This window comes from Chelmon rostratus, chromosome 5 (assembly GCF_017976325.1).
Source record: "Chelmon rostratus isolate fCheRos1 chromosome 5, fCheRos1.pri, whole genome shotgun sequence".
Taxonomy (NCBI): domain Eukaryota; kingdom Metazoa; phylum Chordata; class Actinopteri; order Chaetodontiformes; family Chaetodontidae; genus Chelmon; species Chelmon rostratus.
This window is the reverse complement of record NC_055662.1, coordinates 1,716,236-1,733,779: the sequence shown is the minus strand read 5'-3', so window position 1 is coordinate 1,733,779 and position 17,544 is coordinate 1,716,236. Positions and strand designations below refer to the sequence as shown.

General features: G+C 41.1%; 1 protein-coding gene across 1 annotated transcript; it reads right to left on the bottom strand.

Moving 5' to 3' along the window:
* Nucleotides 1-363: 363 nt before the first annotated feature.
* On the bottom strand, nt 364-17,232 carry LOC121606299 (steroidogenic factor 1-like). The gene is made up of 7 exons (XM_041936526.1): nt 17,211-17,232; nt 14,365-14,483; nt 13,765-13,906; nt 12,500-13,155; nt 4,714-4,833; nt 3,207-3,354; nt 364-617 (listed from the first exon to the last, which is right to left on the bottom strand). Exons 1-7 carry the CDS (start codon nt 17,230-17,232, stop codon nt 364-366), a joined length of 1,461 nt encoding a protein of 486 aa, XP_041792460.1.
* Between the last annotated feature and the right edge of the window lie 312 nt (nt 17,233-17,544).

Genomic DNA, 17,544 nt, shown 5'->3' with positions numbered 1-17,544 from the left:
TTCTTGTAATATTTATTCAGAGAGGACATCATGTAACCCTACAGGCAGATCTAACTTTAGATTTTTGAAAGCAGGGTAGAAAATCCAGTTTATAAAGGTCACATTAATGTCGCTCTGCAGGTTACGAAACATGAGCATTCAAAATCTTAAATTTAGCCTGAATACAGATGGAGCTTTATAATTCCAAACTCAACGAGCATTCTCTCCTCTCTACCTCAAACAAAGCCCTCATGAAGATCACAATATGAACCTGTCTATCTCCATTGGATTTTTTTCATCTCGCTCACACTTGCCCTCCCACACACACACTCAGTCTCACCGAGAGAAATAACACACGACGGCGGCGCACCCCGCGTGCGTCCCTCACACGCACGCTCGCTTGGCGTGCAGCATCTCGATGAGCAGGTTGTTGCAGGGCACCTCTCCGCTCAGATGCTTGTAGCACAGGTAGTCCTCTGCCTGCGTGCTGAGGGAACGCAGCTCCGGCAGCCGCACCACCAGCTGGCTGAACTTCTCCTGGAACTGTGGGTAGGTGGACAGGGTGTACTCCAGCAGAGCCCCATTCACCTGCTCCTGGACGCCCTCCACAAAAGCCTGGTCCTCCAGCAGCTTCACATCTGCACGCACACACAAACACAGAATAAACATGCACTCAGTGAGTGGAAATATGAACCTGCTGACGTGGCAGCGTCAGGCTGTTGATGTAGCAGTATATAAATCCCTTAAACATCACAACCCTTAAAACTCATGCTGTGCATCCTAACACTGTTCAGTCCCACAGAAGTTTATTTTGGACTCCAGTGATCATGCCAGAATTTGAGATCATTTTTCCAAACTTAAATCTTATTTGGAGGGGAAAAGGGTAAAACTGGATTTAAAGAGGCTAAAGATCTGCATCGTTGAAAAGATTAAGGAGCAGGACACAAGATGTGGTGTCACTTTATCACAGATATGTCCTGTTTCATAGATCTAAATTGTGCTTTCCATCAAGCTGCTTTAATGCATATTATGAAATTCCTTGAACGAGTGGAGTTCTGTGTATTTCACAGTAAGTATGGCATTTTAACAAAGAGAAGATTTAGGTTTAGATGCCTTTCAGGGTTGTGCAGATACTCATTTCCACAACAACCGTTTTAATAAATTGGTATGACAAAGAAACAGAAAAGTTAAGTGCAGCTGTTAAGAAAGTGCAGCCAGACTTTCTCAATGCTAACATGCTAGCACCGACAGCCATGCTCATTCATTATGATAATGTTAGGTGTTTTCTGACATGAGAATGAGGCATGAGGTAGTCGGCTTCTGTTAGTGATGACAGTGATGCGCTTTGTTCCAGCGCACAGCGCCTGAGCCAATAGGCTGTCAGCAGCTAAAGCAGTAACACAAAGCACACGCCCACAGCAGCGAGCAGGAGCTGCCAGGCCAGGCGCCCGATTCAGGCTGAAAGGCACGTTCATGACAGCTATTTAGCCATTTTATATGATTGTGGAATCTAAACCAGTAGTTTATTTTAGTAGTTGTTGGATACAGAAATTCATGTGTCACTGCTCCTCCCGCAGATCTCCCGTTGACTTGGTTGCCCACTTTAAAATCTAGATAACTCTTGCTGCTTTCTCCAACTTTACCAAGTCCAGCTTTAACAACTGAGCCATCTCCAAGACAACTCAGCAAACTCCATACTGTGGTGTGGACTGTGAGGTGCTGCTGAAAGGAAAAAGGCTGGAAAGTGGACCTTGATTTCGGATCATTTTCAAGAGGGTTCCTGTTTTATTTGCAGATTTTCATTAAAAGTGCGCATTTGGTTGGAAACCTTTGGCCTTTTGGAAGGTTTTGGTTTTTGAAGGCTTTTGCAGATAATGTATTTGCACTCAAGCTGCTCAAAGCCAATATTCAATATAACATTTGACCATTTTCATTCAGAGAAATTCTTTTGATTTGTTTCAGTATGTTGGTATTTTAACATTATATAAGTGAATATTTAAGCTCTATGTCAGAGAATAAAGCTGCTTTCATTTATGGCATAAATCCTGGCTACTCGATTTTATATATATGTTGTGAGTGCATGCAGGGCGTACCTCTGTGTATGTGTGTTTGTGTATGTGTCTGTCTGTGTGTATGTGTGTGTGTGTGTCTGTGTGTGTGTGTGTGTGTGTGTGTGTGCGTGTGTGTGTGTGTGTGTGTGTACATATGAGTGTGCGTGTGTGAAACAATAGCCAAGCTCTCTGGTAGACCGGCATTCAGCATCAGCTGAGCCCATCTTAGAAAATCCATTCACACAGTAATTAAATGTTTTGAATCAATGTTCTGAATCATCTTTTCAAACTGCTTTAGGGCAATTAAATGACCCCCGACAAACCTGACTCTGAAGATGAGGGAGCGCGCGAGCGAAGAAGCCACAGGCAAAGACAGCAAATATTTTCTACCTATGACAAGTGCTCTCACCATTGAAAAGCTCTTTGTTCCCCGCTTTGCTAGCGCTAAACAGCAAACACTTCTGGGAATCTGGGCAAGCCACATCTATGCTCTCTCCATCTGCACAAGCCACTACATGAATGTTGGCCCTGCCATCGAATGACAGACCCATCCATTACGCTTCCTTTGAATGCCATTAGTGGACAATGGAGGAGGATGTCTTTGTTAATATTGGCTTTTGTCAACCCTAGAAATTTAATTAAGTGAATTTATTGGAGGAAAAAGGCCGGTTTGGAAGACGCTTGTAACCTTACAGATAAATAGGTACTGCAGATAATTTGCAATTGTGACATTTTTTTTCATTAAAATGTCAGTGTTGCTATTCAAATTCCGCCAAAGCTCAGCATCAGTATGGCCCTGCAGCCCCAAGAAGTTGATTGAATTTTACATCCAAACCTGCTATTCTTCTGAAAACACACAATCTACAGGCTGCAAATGTAAGCTCAAGCCTTTAGAAACATTTTTTTGAAGATAGGTCAATCAAAGATGATTCACTCTTACTTAAAATACGAATGTTTGAAAGGAAGCGACTCTGTACTGTGTGCCTATATGAAATATTCATACTGTTTTTCCAGTTTGAGCTGTTTTAGCCTGAAAAACCTCAATAGATGTCCACTATACTGATAGCATCTTTCATAACATTTCATTTTTGCCAGATGACGATCACTGACTAAGTCATTGTTGCACCATCTGCACATACATCACAGTGATGAAGCACAAACATGAGGCTGACTCACTGGGATTAAACAGCAGGAGGAATTTCAGACAGGCAATCTCTCTGCGGTCCACCTGCAGGGCCCGCAGCCTCGCCACCAGCTCCTGACCCCTCTGCACCAGACTGGACAGAGTCGTCTCAGCTTGGGACAGGATGAAGGACAGCTCGACCTGAAAACATAGGCTACTGGTTAGTTTTCTAACTGTCTTCTCTTAAATTCATGAGACTCTCAAATGAAGCACTTTAAAATTTAAATATACATATAAATATAGTCTTCTAAACAGAAAACAACAGAACATTTCTGTACCTCAATACTGTCTATCCTCTATACAATGAGGTACATTGTCCCTCATTGTATACAACTGATCAGTTCTATACAACTGATTTGTATAAATGAATAATTGTTTTATAAAAATGTATTTTATATGATGTTAACTGAAATGTATTACATGATGATTATAAGTATTTTACAGTACGTGAACAGTTCACACAAGCAGCTCAGAGTGAGGTCATATGTAAGCTGTGTGTATGGCGAGGTAGTAACAGCACTTTTCTAGTGTTCCCGTTCCTCCGCTCTCTGTGCAGTTTTTCAGTGGTGGAATACCACGTGACCCCCAGGTCTGCTGTATGGTGGACTCACTGTAAGGTTCTTAATAATGATGTGCTTTAGTGTTACATTTTCCCAACCAAATGTCAAATTCCATGAGCACCAATCAGTGGACACAGAGATTTGTTGGTGCCTGTCATCCACATTGGCACACATAATGTTTTCCTAATTATATTCATGAGGACTTCAGCAAAATCCCCTTTTTATTAACCTATTTAACATGTTTAACCTATTTAAAACTGACATTATGTTTTTTAAATAATTGTCTTCAGGAATCAGTTTACCTCATTCAGCTCCAGGAAGGCTTCTCCAATTTAAAACTGATATGCTGATACAGTATGTAGGTCAGCATATGACATGTCTTTCACTGTCAGTCCACCTCTCACATAATAGAGTCTCCTCATGAACATTTGATTGAACAGTTCTTCATTCCAGAGATCCTTCCACAGAATAGGTGTGGTGGGTCACCATGCCTTGCAGAGATACTAACTGTAAAAGAATTTTACTTTCATCTGTTTCAAAGGCTGAAAAAATCCACAGCTCTGGGGGAAACATTATATATACTGAACATGCAGTTTTAGAATGAAAATAGCCACCTTTGAGATATTTTGAGTTTTGCTGCAAAACATGGACGATCAGAGGCTTCAGTCTAAACACAGAAGCATTGCTAACAACCCCTGAGCCTTACAAATGACTGTACACTGATTTAAAAAAGATTCTCAACTTTTTCATTCATTTACTTCATTTTGGTCCATTTGTTAGATCAAGCAAACACAACAAACAGGGCACTCTGTTCTGGAACAACAGTCGAAAGATTTCAAAAAGAGCCTCTCTTTAACCGCACTTTGAATGCAGCCTGGTGCAAGTAAACGAAGCGGGCTGTGCACTGGGCTGATGGGAAGCTGTGTGAGGGAGTTGTTACCTCCTGGCCGGTCACCAGCAGGATACTGTCTTCCTGTCTATGTTGCACTTGTCTGAAAATGTGATCCAGGACCAGAAGTTCAGACCAGCAGTTATGGAGCAGCTTCATTTGATCTCCCACCTTCAGGAAACACACACACACAGACAGAGAGAGAGGAGGGTTAAGAAAGAGACAAAAAGATATTATCTTAAAGCAAGTCAACAGTCTGAGGTTCACTCTTTTGTGAAGTCAAACATACTCAACACACACACACACACACACACACACACATATATATATTTCTTTTTTTCTTTGTTGTTTAGTGAAAATCAATATTCTTTGATACTTGCAGATAGTCCCAATGATCCTTCTGTTGCTGTCTCCCACAGCCTCTATGTTCATATTGTATGGAAGAAATCAATATCCTCATTTTAAACGTATTTTTCAATTGCATACTTTGTGATGTTGTATTTATTGTGGTCAATGGAAACATCTCACATGGCTGAACTCCTTCACTGTAAACTCACTTGGTCATTAAATTTGTTTCCGGTTTAATTGAATAAAAAACACTCTCCACCCTGCTGTCATGCTATTAATCCTGAGCCAAGTCCCTCTGAGATATGTGACAAAAACAGACAAAATGAAAAATAACAAAAAACAAGGAGTGAAGAGAAATGAAGCGATTCTTGCTGATATTCTGTGTGTGTGTGTGTGTGTGTGTGTGTGTGTGTGCTATGTCTCAGACCTCTGCAACCTGCGGACCCCCCCCCCCCCGCACCTCTTCCAGTCACATCTGCTCTGCTCTGGAGGATGGGTGTGTGTGTGCAGATTGAGCCCCCCCCCCCCTTGCAACTGCAATATTGTCTGTAAACCGAAGGACACGACAGTCAGTAATTCTGCAGCCGCAGCTGCTAATAGGCCCAGAGACACATTCATCTGACACGGAGCTGACAGAATTACTGTCAGTCTGAATGAAACTATATATCAGCCGCAGAGCAGAGGGTCCAATCTTGTTGGCCACACACTCTTCTGGACTGGTGTAGTGGTGGGGGTACGGGTGCTCAGTGATAAAGGAAAGGGTTAAGGAAGCAAGAGGTCTTGACGACCTCCTGCGCTTCCTCTCCAAGAGGAGTTGGATACTCTGCTGAGGCCAAAAAATCACTCTGAAAAACCCCCTGAATGTGCTGAATGTGGGGAGAGGGGCTTTATTTTATCTCCCACATGGATTCTCAATGTTTCTGTCCGTCCATGTTTGAGCATGGGACTGGGTTAGACTGGTACATCAGGTTATATACTAGTCAAGTGAGATGTTTTACCTGTGAGAGCCACATTTTATCTCACAGCTGCGAAGTAAAAATCTCTGTGATTGTCACAGAAACTCCAAAGAGCGCATTTTCATTGTGATTCAGAGATGAAATGGCAATGCACTGCAGCATTAATCTGGTAGCTTACTCTGCTGCTGGCCAGTAGAGGAAGCAGCAGCCTCTTTTTTTTTTTTTTTTGTTTTTTTTGGAGTTGTATGATGGCAGCAGAACAGAGGTGCTGCTGATAAAAGCCAAGAGAAAGCACTGAAGTGTTCAAGCCAACAAGCCAAGTATATATACTAGTTAGTTGAAGGCCCAGTGCATCTCATACAGACGCTGACAGGTACCGGTCTGTGGCGCTCTGTGAGTGAGACCGGGCTCTATCAGCAGAACCAGAGACAATGTTTGGAGATGAAGCACTGCAGAGCAATAGTGAAATGTTTTAAATAGTCTAATACACAAACAAACAACATACTCTGGTATCCTGCGGACAAACTATTGGAAAACTAAGCAATACATAAACAGATTCATAACAAAGTTCACCTGTGTTGCACCTCATTAACAACCTGCTCAGATGAGCCGAAGAAATACAAACAGGAGAACACCCAACAGTGATGCATAACCGCAAGCTCACAGGCACCGCCCTCAATCTATAGACAGTTTCCATTCAGCCAATCCACGCTTATCTTCACTAACTGCTAATCCATACAATGTTAGATGATACTGGGAAAGATAAAGGATGAATTTATATCTTAGATACAGAAGAAAAATATCAACATGTTGCAAGGTATCCCTTGAGTCCTTTAAAAAGTGCCAATTTTCAACTGTTTCTTCATTTTCAAGTAGTGCATCTCTATTTTGTTGTCCGGAGTAGATATCTATTACATCTATTTCTGGGCAAAACTCTAGTGGCTGAACATTTATGATGTTTATTGTGTGCATTTCCTCAGCCACGTCTTCCATGTTCAACAGGTGAATGGAAGGTCAAACACAAAACATGACAAAGGCCACCTCTGGGGAACTGCAGCAATCAATGGCTTCCATTCTGCTTGCAATATTACTACAATGTAGACAAGCCGAGTGCAGAGGCGCAGTGGAGAGCAGACATTTTCCCGTTATCGTCTGCATGGAATGTAATTATCAGCCCAGGGAAACAGCTCTTTCTGCAGGAGGCTTTCTTTGCAAAATATGCACAGCTTTGTACTCGCCGTCCATGATGGCTGTCCACGGTGCAAAAAAATGTTCCAGCTATCAACAGAAATTTTTTAGATGTGCATAACAGGAGCTTCTGAGGAGGCTGCACAGTTGTTTTCGTGAGAAAAAGTGTCACATTACAAAAAAAGTGAAAAACCAGTTAAATGCAGATGCGACCTTTTTCACAATATGCTGCCACAGCCTGCCTGTGTTTTCCTAGCAGGGATTGATTTGATGATACAAGCATTAAAACAAATGAAAAGATGACTTTATTTTGAAATAAAGAGGGACAAATACTGCAACATTTTGCGTACCTCTGAGGGAACAAACCGACATCTTGATGTTTATTTCTGGCATGTGACAATGCTAAATGCACACACAAATTGTCACCTTTTTTTGCTTTTAAGTGTGTGAAATAACTCCCAATGGACAATGAAATCATCAAGTCTGAAACTACAGTGTGAAATGTTTACCTGATTAGAGTCATAAGTAAATTAAAACTGGCTCAATAGTTGAACAGATTTTTATGACTAACCAGCTATGTCTCTCAGAAACTACACTTACAGATAGTAATTTGCAACAGCATAATGAGGAAAGAGATGAATGACCGTCTCTGCTAAGTCTTACAGAACTTATCTGCAAAACATATGCTTTATTTCTTTCCTGCACTTTCTACCCTTACAATATAATGGCTGTTCGTAGCAGCTACAGAATTTTAATTTTCATTTATTGTGGTTATGTTTATAGTTCACATGGTCTTGATTAAGGTTAGGGAAAGATGGTGGACTTAGTTGAATGCAAGTCTTGGCAGCAGTTCTGTGTCCCTCTAAACATAACATTCAAAACAAATTAGCAGCAAGAATAATTTCAAAACAGCAGGGTTGGTCTGACATATATGGCGTGATAAAGACTTGATCACAGTCACAGTTTTATAGAATTTTTTCCGTGACTGTACGGTGGGTTGAGAAAAGAGTGCGTACACAAACAGCTGTTGCATGGGTTTAGGTTTTGGTTCAGTCATTTGTCCATGTGTAAGAATGAATGTATTAAGAGGATTAAGGGACACAATGAGACTACATTTTGTGTTACACTCCCTATCATAAGTGTTGCAACTATACTGCAGATGACAAAATGAAAATAACAAAAAGTCCAAACTCATTTTTAAACATGATGACAAGGCTGTAACACACATGTAAAAGCAGTTCCTGGTGTGTTTTAATGCATCGCCTCCTGTGCAGCACAAGATTTCCACAATGAAAACAGGGACTCCCTCATACTGTAGCTGTTTTTGACCAAAACAAATGTAAAATCCCTACTGTAAATATAATCTGTAAACAAGTGGACAGGTGTATCAGACCTTTATGTGGATTCAATAGCAATGTGCTATTAAGATCTATGTTTTTATGTAACAACTCCATGATATGAAATTTGAGCAGCCTTCGTGCTTCAGTCCTGCATCATCAATGCCGAGGAGCATTTCAGCCTCTAGCACAGGCAGTTAGAGGCTGCTGTTGTAAGTCTGAGAAGATGCAACAAATTTCATCAGCACCACAATGTGGCCTTTGTTTCTGAGAAACAGAAGGTACAAAACAAGCAATGTTCTTCAATGTTCTGAGGAACCAAGAATTCAGTCATTAATTTTCGTCATTTTCATAGTGTGGCTTTGATATTTGGACATTGAGAGAAGATGAAATGTTGTGAAATCAGCTGTAAGAGATATTGTGGTGCATCACATTATTATTGTTATTACTGGTGTATTAGTGATGTTGTATGAAGGACCATATTACAGCTGCTTGAAAGGCTGCTGCCTTTAATGCCACACTCTTAATAAGTCATTAAAAGGGTTTGTGCACAAGAAACAATCAATCTAATTAAATTAAACATTTTTTTTTTCCATACTTTGAACAGGATCGGGGCATGCAAAGAGTTGTGGTTGTATGTTGTATTTGACCAGAATCTGTGCAACCCATCGCTGAGATTTCTCCATCTCCACCTAACACACTGTCAACTTAAATTTAATTTAGGATTTTCTTTTTCACTTAAGAAGCAAAGTTTGATAGCTTGCGACAGTGATGTGGTTTCTGGAAAGAGATGTTGCTGTTGAAATTATTAAATGCTACAAACCAAATTCACCTGCAGTCTACTGGGGTGGAGACAGATATCACAAAACCTGGACAAATAAAACCAAAACTAACTCCATGTTTAGATGCCCATAAAGGTGCATGACAAAATGAGTTTTGTTGTTGTTGTTTATTTATTTAATTATTTATTCATTCATTCGAGGAGGGGGCTCTTTTTAACTGGATAATGTTTTCAGACTGTTGTAGACTGTTGTAAATCATGTGATTTAACATCATTGTTATTATTTGGTCATTCACTCTCACTCAGCTGAAGCCCATACGTGTTAACAAAAGAATAGTGAACACCAGAACACTGATATAAATAAAATCATTTATGCAGCAATGTTGGCCTCTCTGAAGCAGGCCTGGTTCCAAAACATTCAGAGTGTAGTGCAAGGCTCATAGAGGATGAGTGTTGTACTGTGCAACATTCAGCCAGTTGCCCCAAAACATGATTTATTGTAAAAGTCCATGATGCAGTTCGTACAAAGACACGTCTGCTTCACTCTGTTGCCTTTTTGGTGCAAACAGAGAATCCAAACAGACAGAAACAAGACAAAGCTTTACACACGCTTCAGGAATTTTGAAACATCGATAAGAGATCCAGCTCTGTTGATCAGGTTCTGCTCAGCTAAATCAATATCCCAGGCGCTAAGAGGCCTGCTAAAACCTGAACAATTTGAGCATTAACCGAGTAACCAGCTGTAGAAGGCTATGTCGCTCTTGGTGACCACATGTTCAAGCCTGTGGTCGTCCCAGGAATGAACAGAAACAAGTGAATAAGTGTGAAGCAGGGAAGGAGCAGACCTGCTCTGCATGTACCAGAGTAAATGAACTGTATTTGATCAAAAGACGGGAAGGAATCTCACCTAATCTCACCAAGGCCAGAATCGACCTTTTGTTGCTAATCTGTTTAAATGGTTGAATCAGTTTGACCATGGCTTGCTGAAAGACGTTTGTTTGTCAGCACAGGTCATAACGTGACTCGCAGGGAAAGGTAAAATTTTATTCATTGTTGTGTAACCGGCCTGATTTGTCAGAAAAAGAATTATAATCCTCCGTTTCCATTTGGAGCAGTCGGTGTATTCAGTCATATTATCAGCAGCAGCACAGTTAACCAGTTAACCACAACAACAGCATTGATTTCTCCAGCACTTCAATTTGACTGTGTTTCTAAATCATCGAAACTGTCCGACACAGCACCGTCTCACTGTGCTGGAGATGATGGAGGGCAACGCTGATGTATGTCCAATCATTATCCCCAGAGGGGTGGGTGAGTGTGTGTGTGTGGCATGTATTACTCATGTTGTGGGAACATAAATCTGTTCACGCAGTCACATTGTGTAACATGTCCTTATAGTGTAAATCATGAGAATCATTTTAGGGCAAAGACTTAGGTTAAGGTTGAGGGTTAAGGTTGAGGCAAGTAGTGGTTAGGTTGGGGTTAGGGTAAGTCTCCAGGGAACACCAGCCAGGAACAATTATCCTTACTCCACCGCATGGCTAAAACACTTGTGACTCAGTCCTCATTATGGTAACTTTTTACAGCGTACTATATTCATTAAAGATTATGCTGACTTGTAACTGTAACATTACATAAAGCAACAGTTTCCATGAATAGAAATAAGCAAGAAAATGCAAACATCTCTTTTTTTGTACATTTCTATTAAATATTATTGAATACAGTGTGTGCTCATGTGTTGATACTGAACACCAGAGCATGTTACCCACATCAGGCATGTAAAATGAATATGATGTAAAAAAAAATGTAACAATATGTGATGCAGTCACTACTTAAAGCTTCATTCTTTTTTTTTTTTTTTTTTTTTGCATATTTTCATACAGTAAATAAGGGCTATTCTAATGTTTGTGCATGTGTTAGTTCAATGAACGTGTGCTCTACATTTTTTATCAAGCAGATCAGATTTTTACCCTTCCTGCCTCTAGTCATTGCCAGAATCTCAAAAAAGGACTTCATCCATCACAGTGAGCATAAACATTGAGATATTAATGACCTCAAGCAGGTTTGTAGTTTCTGCAAGTCAATGTTCATAACATACAAATGTCAGCTGTTGCCAGCTGTTGTTTGGTCTGCTAAAGTGGCCACTGTGAGTGGTCTGTGCATGTATGAGTCTCTGTCATCAGTTTTGATTATGTTCATGTAGATTTCATACTGAAAATGAATCTAAGCCTGTGAACTGTGCAAAAATGGCCCTACAACAAGCCACCTAGCCTTAAAAACAACATGTCTTATTCCTTTTTAGCAAAGCAAATGCATGGCACTATGCTCTTCTTATTTTGGTGCTATTAAGTTGTGTATAGGAAGCAGAAAAAAGGAAAAAAAAGGAAGAACAGGGCGACATGTCCTTGCTAAAGATAATAGCTATTATTGTGATTTATCTTTTTTGAAATTGACAATGGCAAACAAAAAATTAGCTGTTCTCATTAACACATAGCTGCGCTTTCAAAACAACAGACAATTATCTTTACTGATTGGCAACTTTTTATAAGAAGTGTAAATTGAAAAAAAATCTAATATTGGTGGATTCATCCAAATTTCATATATTTAAACAATTTGAGATATTAATGTTTATTTTTCTGTTCAGTAGCTTGTTAATTTTCTATGTTTCATGGCAGAAGGTGTTCAGCAAGCAGGTGCAGCTAGTGGTAGAATTTGTGATATGGACCTCATGCCAGTTCAGACCAGTTTGGACCTGTTCTGTTCTAGTCTGACCAGACGGGCTCAGGGAGAGACACAGAATGTGGCATTCCACGATTTATAATGTTTTGTCTCTTTTTAGAACTGAAATCAGGACCACTGACATCTCAAGGCGAGCAGGCACAATTGTGCCATAAAAGGAGAGTTTATCATTTAAAATCAGTGCACAGCTCCTGCGGGGCTGTATTCCCCTCATCTTCCAGGGCAGCATTTTATCCTTTTGTACCCTTTTTCCAACTATTGTCTCTGTAAAGGGCATCATTTATGAGCAACGCTAATTATTTTTTCATGGATGCATATCTGGGTGCAGACACATTCTTATTTGACAGAAATGTAGTTTTGTTGTAGTTCCACAAATATAGGACAGAAATTGTGGAGTGCAGCTGGAAAATGTGACATTATTCTCCACCATCAGGAGTGGGTGCATGCATGTGTCAGCATGAGGACAGAACAAAGGGATTGGGACTTACCCTGAGCTCCTTGAAGAAGATGCAGCTCCGGGCCCACTCCACTATGGAGAAGAGAGTCTGGTCTGCCATGCGACACATTAGGCTGAAGGTGGTGGGCTTGTCCAGCCGGCCCCGACCGCTCTGCTCCTGCTGCAGGTGAGCAACAATCTTATTCTGCACCACCAGCTCGTCTGGATCGCAGCGCAGCAGCTCCAGCACCAGCGGCGGCAGGCTGGGTGGCTGCGGTGAGGCTGAGGGGTACATGTCTGGGTAGGGGTATCCGGTCAGAGACTCAGGGGAGCTGGTGTAGTCGGGACACTCTGCTTTAATCGCCCTGCCGGGGAAAGCTGTGTACTGGTACTGAGTGGTGAGGGGCACATGGGACTGCATGGCCATGCCCAGGGATGGGGGTCCATAGAGGTTGGCCTCGTAGTCTGTAGGGGTGATGGAGCTCGGGGTGGAGGGGAGCAGGCTTTTGGAGATGGTGGGCAGGCTGTGCAGGGTGCCGGTGAAGCCATAGTCAGTCTGCAGAGGAGAGGCCGGTGGAGGAGCTGCGCTCTCCAGCTTGAAGCCGTTGGATCGTATCAAAGCCTTCTTCTGCTGCTTCAAGGCCCTGTCTCTCTTGTACATGGGGCCAAATTTATTCCTCCCCCCACGCATGCGGTCTGCGCGCACCGCTGTCACACAAGAGACAATGGGTGAAAAAACACATTTCCAAATGTAACACTTTCTCTACTGAACTCTCCCCTTTGCAGAGGTCGTTGATGAGCACTGAACAGTATCAGAGTAAAATCACCAGTATCCCCAAATATTCCTACAGAATAAATAACAGACATGCTGGTCATTTTTCGCTTCCCTTTTTAGGGCTGAGAAGAATCCCCAGAGTCTGTGCAGCTCTACTCCTTCTTGTAGTCTAAATAGAGCTTTTGATTTAAAACAGGGGAGTCTCTGGGGTTTTATCAGTAAGTCAAGAATGTGTCCTTTTTCTGCTACGGAAGCAGGTGCTTTCCTGCATTGCTGTCTGGGAATTAATCCCATCCCATGTGTCTAGGAAACAACATGAGAGCCACAAATCAAGAAATATTTAAAGGGTTTTAACATGAGAAAAAGTATACAATTATTTTGAAATACCATAAATACCACATACACAATAACAGACAATGGAAATGGAATACAAGTACTAACTGTTTTTCATTTCTATGACAGAAATACTAATAGCATATAGTGCTAACACTGCTGATGTTGGGAAAAGAGGAGCTCCTCTGTCTGCTCACAGTGAACTGTACCTTCTAGCCGCATCCCGACGCTGAGGCACTTCTGGAAGCGACAGAAAGGACATCTCTTCCTCTGAGTTTTGTCTATTTTACACTCCTGGTTCTCCGCACATGTGTACCTCTTGTTGTTCTGCACTGTCCTCTTGAAGAAGCCCTGAGAGACAGATGACATCTCAGAAACAGCGGACAACACAGCGGATTGAGAGGATGTGCTATTTTAGCACGCGATTTTATGCAAATAAAAAATAAAACGCCGCAGCTGAAAAGGACTTTGAGATTAATATGGTATGTATTGCAAAATCTATCTTATTTATATTCTTATTTATTGCTAAATATTTCTGCAGGTAAAGCGGGTAAATGTCATGTTACACGTTTCTATTTTACACTCATGGTTTAAATCCAGTAAATATTTAAATGGCAGAATATTTAAATCGATCCGGGAGAGGTTCACTTTGAACAGCTTTGTGTGATCTCTTATTAAAACGGTCAGTTTAAACAGGTTTTGGTGTATTCGACTGTCAGGAGCTAATGAATTGGCTTCGTTAGATGTCACTCAGCCCCCCCCCCCCCCCCCCCCCCCCCCCCCCCCCCCGCGTGCCGGCGTGCTGTTACCTTGCAGCTCTCGCAGGTGAGCAGACCGTAGTGGTATCCAGACACTTTGTCTCCGCACACAGGACACAGCTCTTCCAGGTCATCATCATATGTGTATTCCATAACCTTCAAAGTCACACCTGCGCGCGCGCAAACACACACACACACACACACACACACACACACACCACCGCATACAGGCATCCACCTCAGACAACGTGGCACACTGAGCCTACAATGCAAATATCACATGCACAATTTTGTGTCGGCAATAACATGCTGACTTTTTTTTCTTTTTAACCCAGAATACTTGGTCACGTGTCTTTACTTGAATGCATCTAAATCTTTTTGAAATAGTTTCAGTGCTGCCGTGTTGCATTTTTTCTCCTTTGACGTAATTTAATGAATTTAAAAATGACTTAAGGCAAAGAAAATAAGAAATCGTTTTTGAATAAACTTTACAAAAATGCCCTCGACCTTCCATGAAAAGAGTTAATTTATTCTTGAATTTATTCGATCGAAATTTTGATTATTATATTTATATAACATATTTGTTAATAAGTGGTATATATATTGGACATTTCAAAATGAAGAGATGCTTGCTATAATAAGGCCAAAATAAAATCCTGTTTATGGAGTTAAAAATTAAAGTTCATCCACGTTGCCCAAAACATGCATACACCTTATATATATATATTTCTCTAAATGTAACTGATTTAATTGACCTTGTGTTTTTTGGTAGAGGATATTTTCTGTGTTTTTTTCAGGAAAATTCCAACAGTTGTGCATTATGAATGTAGCAAATATTTGCACAGGCATCTTTAGATGTGATGTTGTATGGGTGGGATGATAAAAATTTCCATAGCCTGTAAATAGAAAGAACTGAAAAAATAAAAGGAGGAGGAGTTTGTAGCCTATAACCTATGGTCTCCACTGGTTCATCCACTCAAACTAATACCAATACCGACATAAATGCAGTGAGTTTCTCTCTCTTAATACCCCTTTTAATCATATCATATCCATTAGCTTGAACCCGCTCCGTACGCGGGAAGTACGGGTGCTGCAGCACCCCCTGCTGGAAGAGGGTCAAGTTGCAGACACGCACAGACGCAAATAATAATAATAATAATAATAATAATAATAATAATAATAATAATAAGCGTATTGAAGTTTTGAGAAATAATAAGTAATACTGAATAACTTCTATTAAAATAACGCCGATCATGGTCAACGAACGCTAGCGCGGAGCTTAATGCAAGTGGACAACACAGCATGAGTTGAGTCATGTTACACTGATATTCTTACCTCCAAAGTCTGTTAGGCTAAATTGAGCTCTTGGGCCGTTTTAAATATTGTGTGTATTTGGATAGGTCCTTGTCCGCTGTGCGTAACGGGGCCCTGACTGAAAATACTGATTTCTCCCGGCTTCACTGAATTTGCTGAGGATGAGGTGTGTTTAAGTGTGTGTGTGTGTGTGTGTGTGTGTGTGTGTGTGTGTGTCCTGTCCGCGCCCTGACACAGAGTCAGAGGTTTAAATAATGCAATGTAAAGTAAGAGTTCTGTTTAAAAAACACATTTACACACGTTCTTGTGCTTGCCAGCCTTTTTGACGTGTCTTGTAGTGCTGCAAACTATTTTTTCTATCATTTAATTCTGTAGATGTTGCACAGAAAGTCTGGAGGTTACTGGTGGCAAAATATCCTTTAAGAGACTGACACTAAAAGTTTCTTCTTGCTGGGGCAGCAGCTTAAAATCCAACTCGCAACAGCCACAGATCAGATTTCACAGGGTAACAGGTTGTTGCTGTGTGTCTGTTTTTGAATCTAAAATATGGCTAACATGAATTCAGATGGTTTTTACCGCTACCGAATTAGAACATTATTATTTATTTGATTCATCGTTTTATTTCTAGACTCTTCTCGCGAAGGAAGTGGATGCTGCCGATGTGCGACAACTCCAGGCACCGACCTCACTGGTGACAGAGGCAGCCTTCATCGCTGAGTATAAAACGAATGAATCACTCACCCGGTGCGTTATCCCGTGCGCGGATTAAGATGTGATCAAACACAGAGCTGGGTTCAGCTGAACTGAATAACAGGGAGAAGGTGAGCTGCAGCGGCACATGCGCAGGCCGCGGAGCGGAGCTCCAGGCGCGCGTGAAGCGGTCCCGGAGGCAGGGGGTCTCGCGGGTTGTTGGAGGATGAAAGAGTGGCGCCAGCGCCATCAGCAACACACAGGTGTGTATGTAGATATCAGAAGACAAACTCCATTACTACTATTATTATTATTATTATTATTATTATTATTATTATTATTATTATTATTATTATTGGTATTATTATTAGCAGTAGTAGTAGTATTAGTATTACTGTGTGCACGTGTTTTTTTACATTCTTAAATGATCAAGCTTTTTTGTTTTTATTTTTTAATGTTGTTTTTTGTAATTTCAATACGCAACTGGGATTTCAAGAGGTTTTATTGTAGTAGACACAATCATAACGATTTAAGTCGAATTACTTTGGTACTTATTATTATATATTTTTATTCTCTATTTTATTTTAGAATTTGTTATCTTTTTTTTTTCTTTAATAAACCTTCGTTAAGTTGGGTTGTTTTTTCGATTAACTGCCGTTCTACAATGCGGCTAAAAATGCGTTTGGCAATAAGATTTACTGTAATTTCCTTATCAGACAATTATTAATCTCAGTTATTGAACAACAGGTTGCGGATCAGCGGGTGTACCTGAGTAATTGTAAACAGGAATTTGGGGTTTTAAATAGGTTTCTCGACGAGATGAAAAATGTCCTACCTGTCACCGACATGCTGTGAAGGCAGAACACGGACTGTGTAATAACAGACACACTTACCGTGAGCCTTGTCTCCCAACATTTGAAGAGAAGACCTCAGCCGGTCACTGATGATTGTCTGATAACTGAAACCTGAATGTAGGTGTTGCTGCAGCCTTGCATGGGCTGAGGAGGACAAAACCAAACCAAAGAAGACCAGTACAAATCCGGAGGGTCACTGTCTACAACAATGCTGGTTTAAGAGCCAGTTGGGCCAGGACGTGTGTGATGATGACCATTGAGGATCGCAGAGTGAAACTCCTCCGGTCCGCTCGCTCTTTACTGCGCTTCCCTTATCGCTAAAGTTAGATTGCCGTGATGCAATTGGTCGACGCTGAGTCACGTGACGGATGCT

What these genes read in the sequence shown, in the direction of transcription:
- LOC121606299 (XM_041936526.1), bottom strand. Translation starts at nt 17,232, where the DNA reads ATGTTGGGAGACAAGGCTCACG. An exon ending in TCACCTGCGAGAGCTGCAAG is followed by an intron (nt 13,907 to 14,364) that starts GTAACAGCACGC and finishes TCTGTCTCTCAG; the next exon opens with GGCTTCTTCAAGAGGACAGT. An exon ending in TGCTGGTGACCGGCCAGGAG is followed by an intron (nt 3,355 to 4,713) that starts GTAACAACTCCC and finishes CTATGTTTTCAG; the next exon opens with GTCGAGCTGTCCTTCATCCT.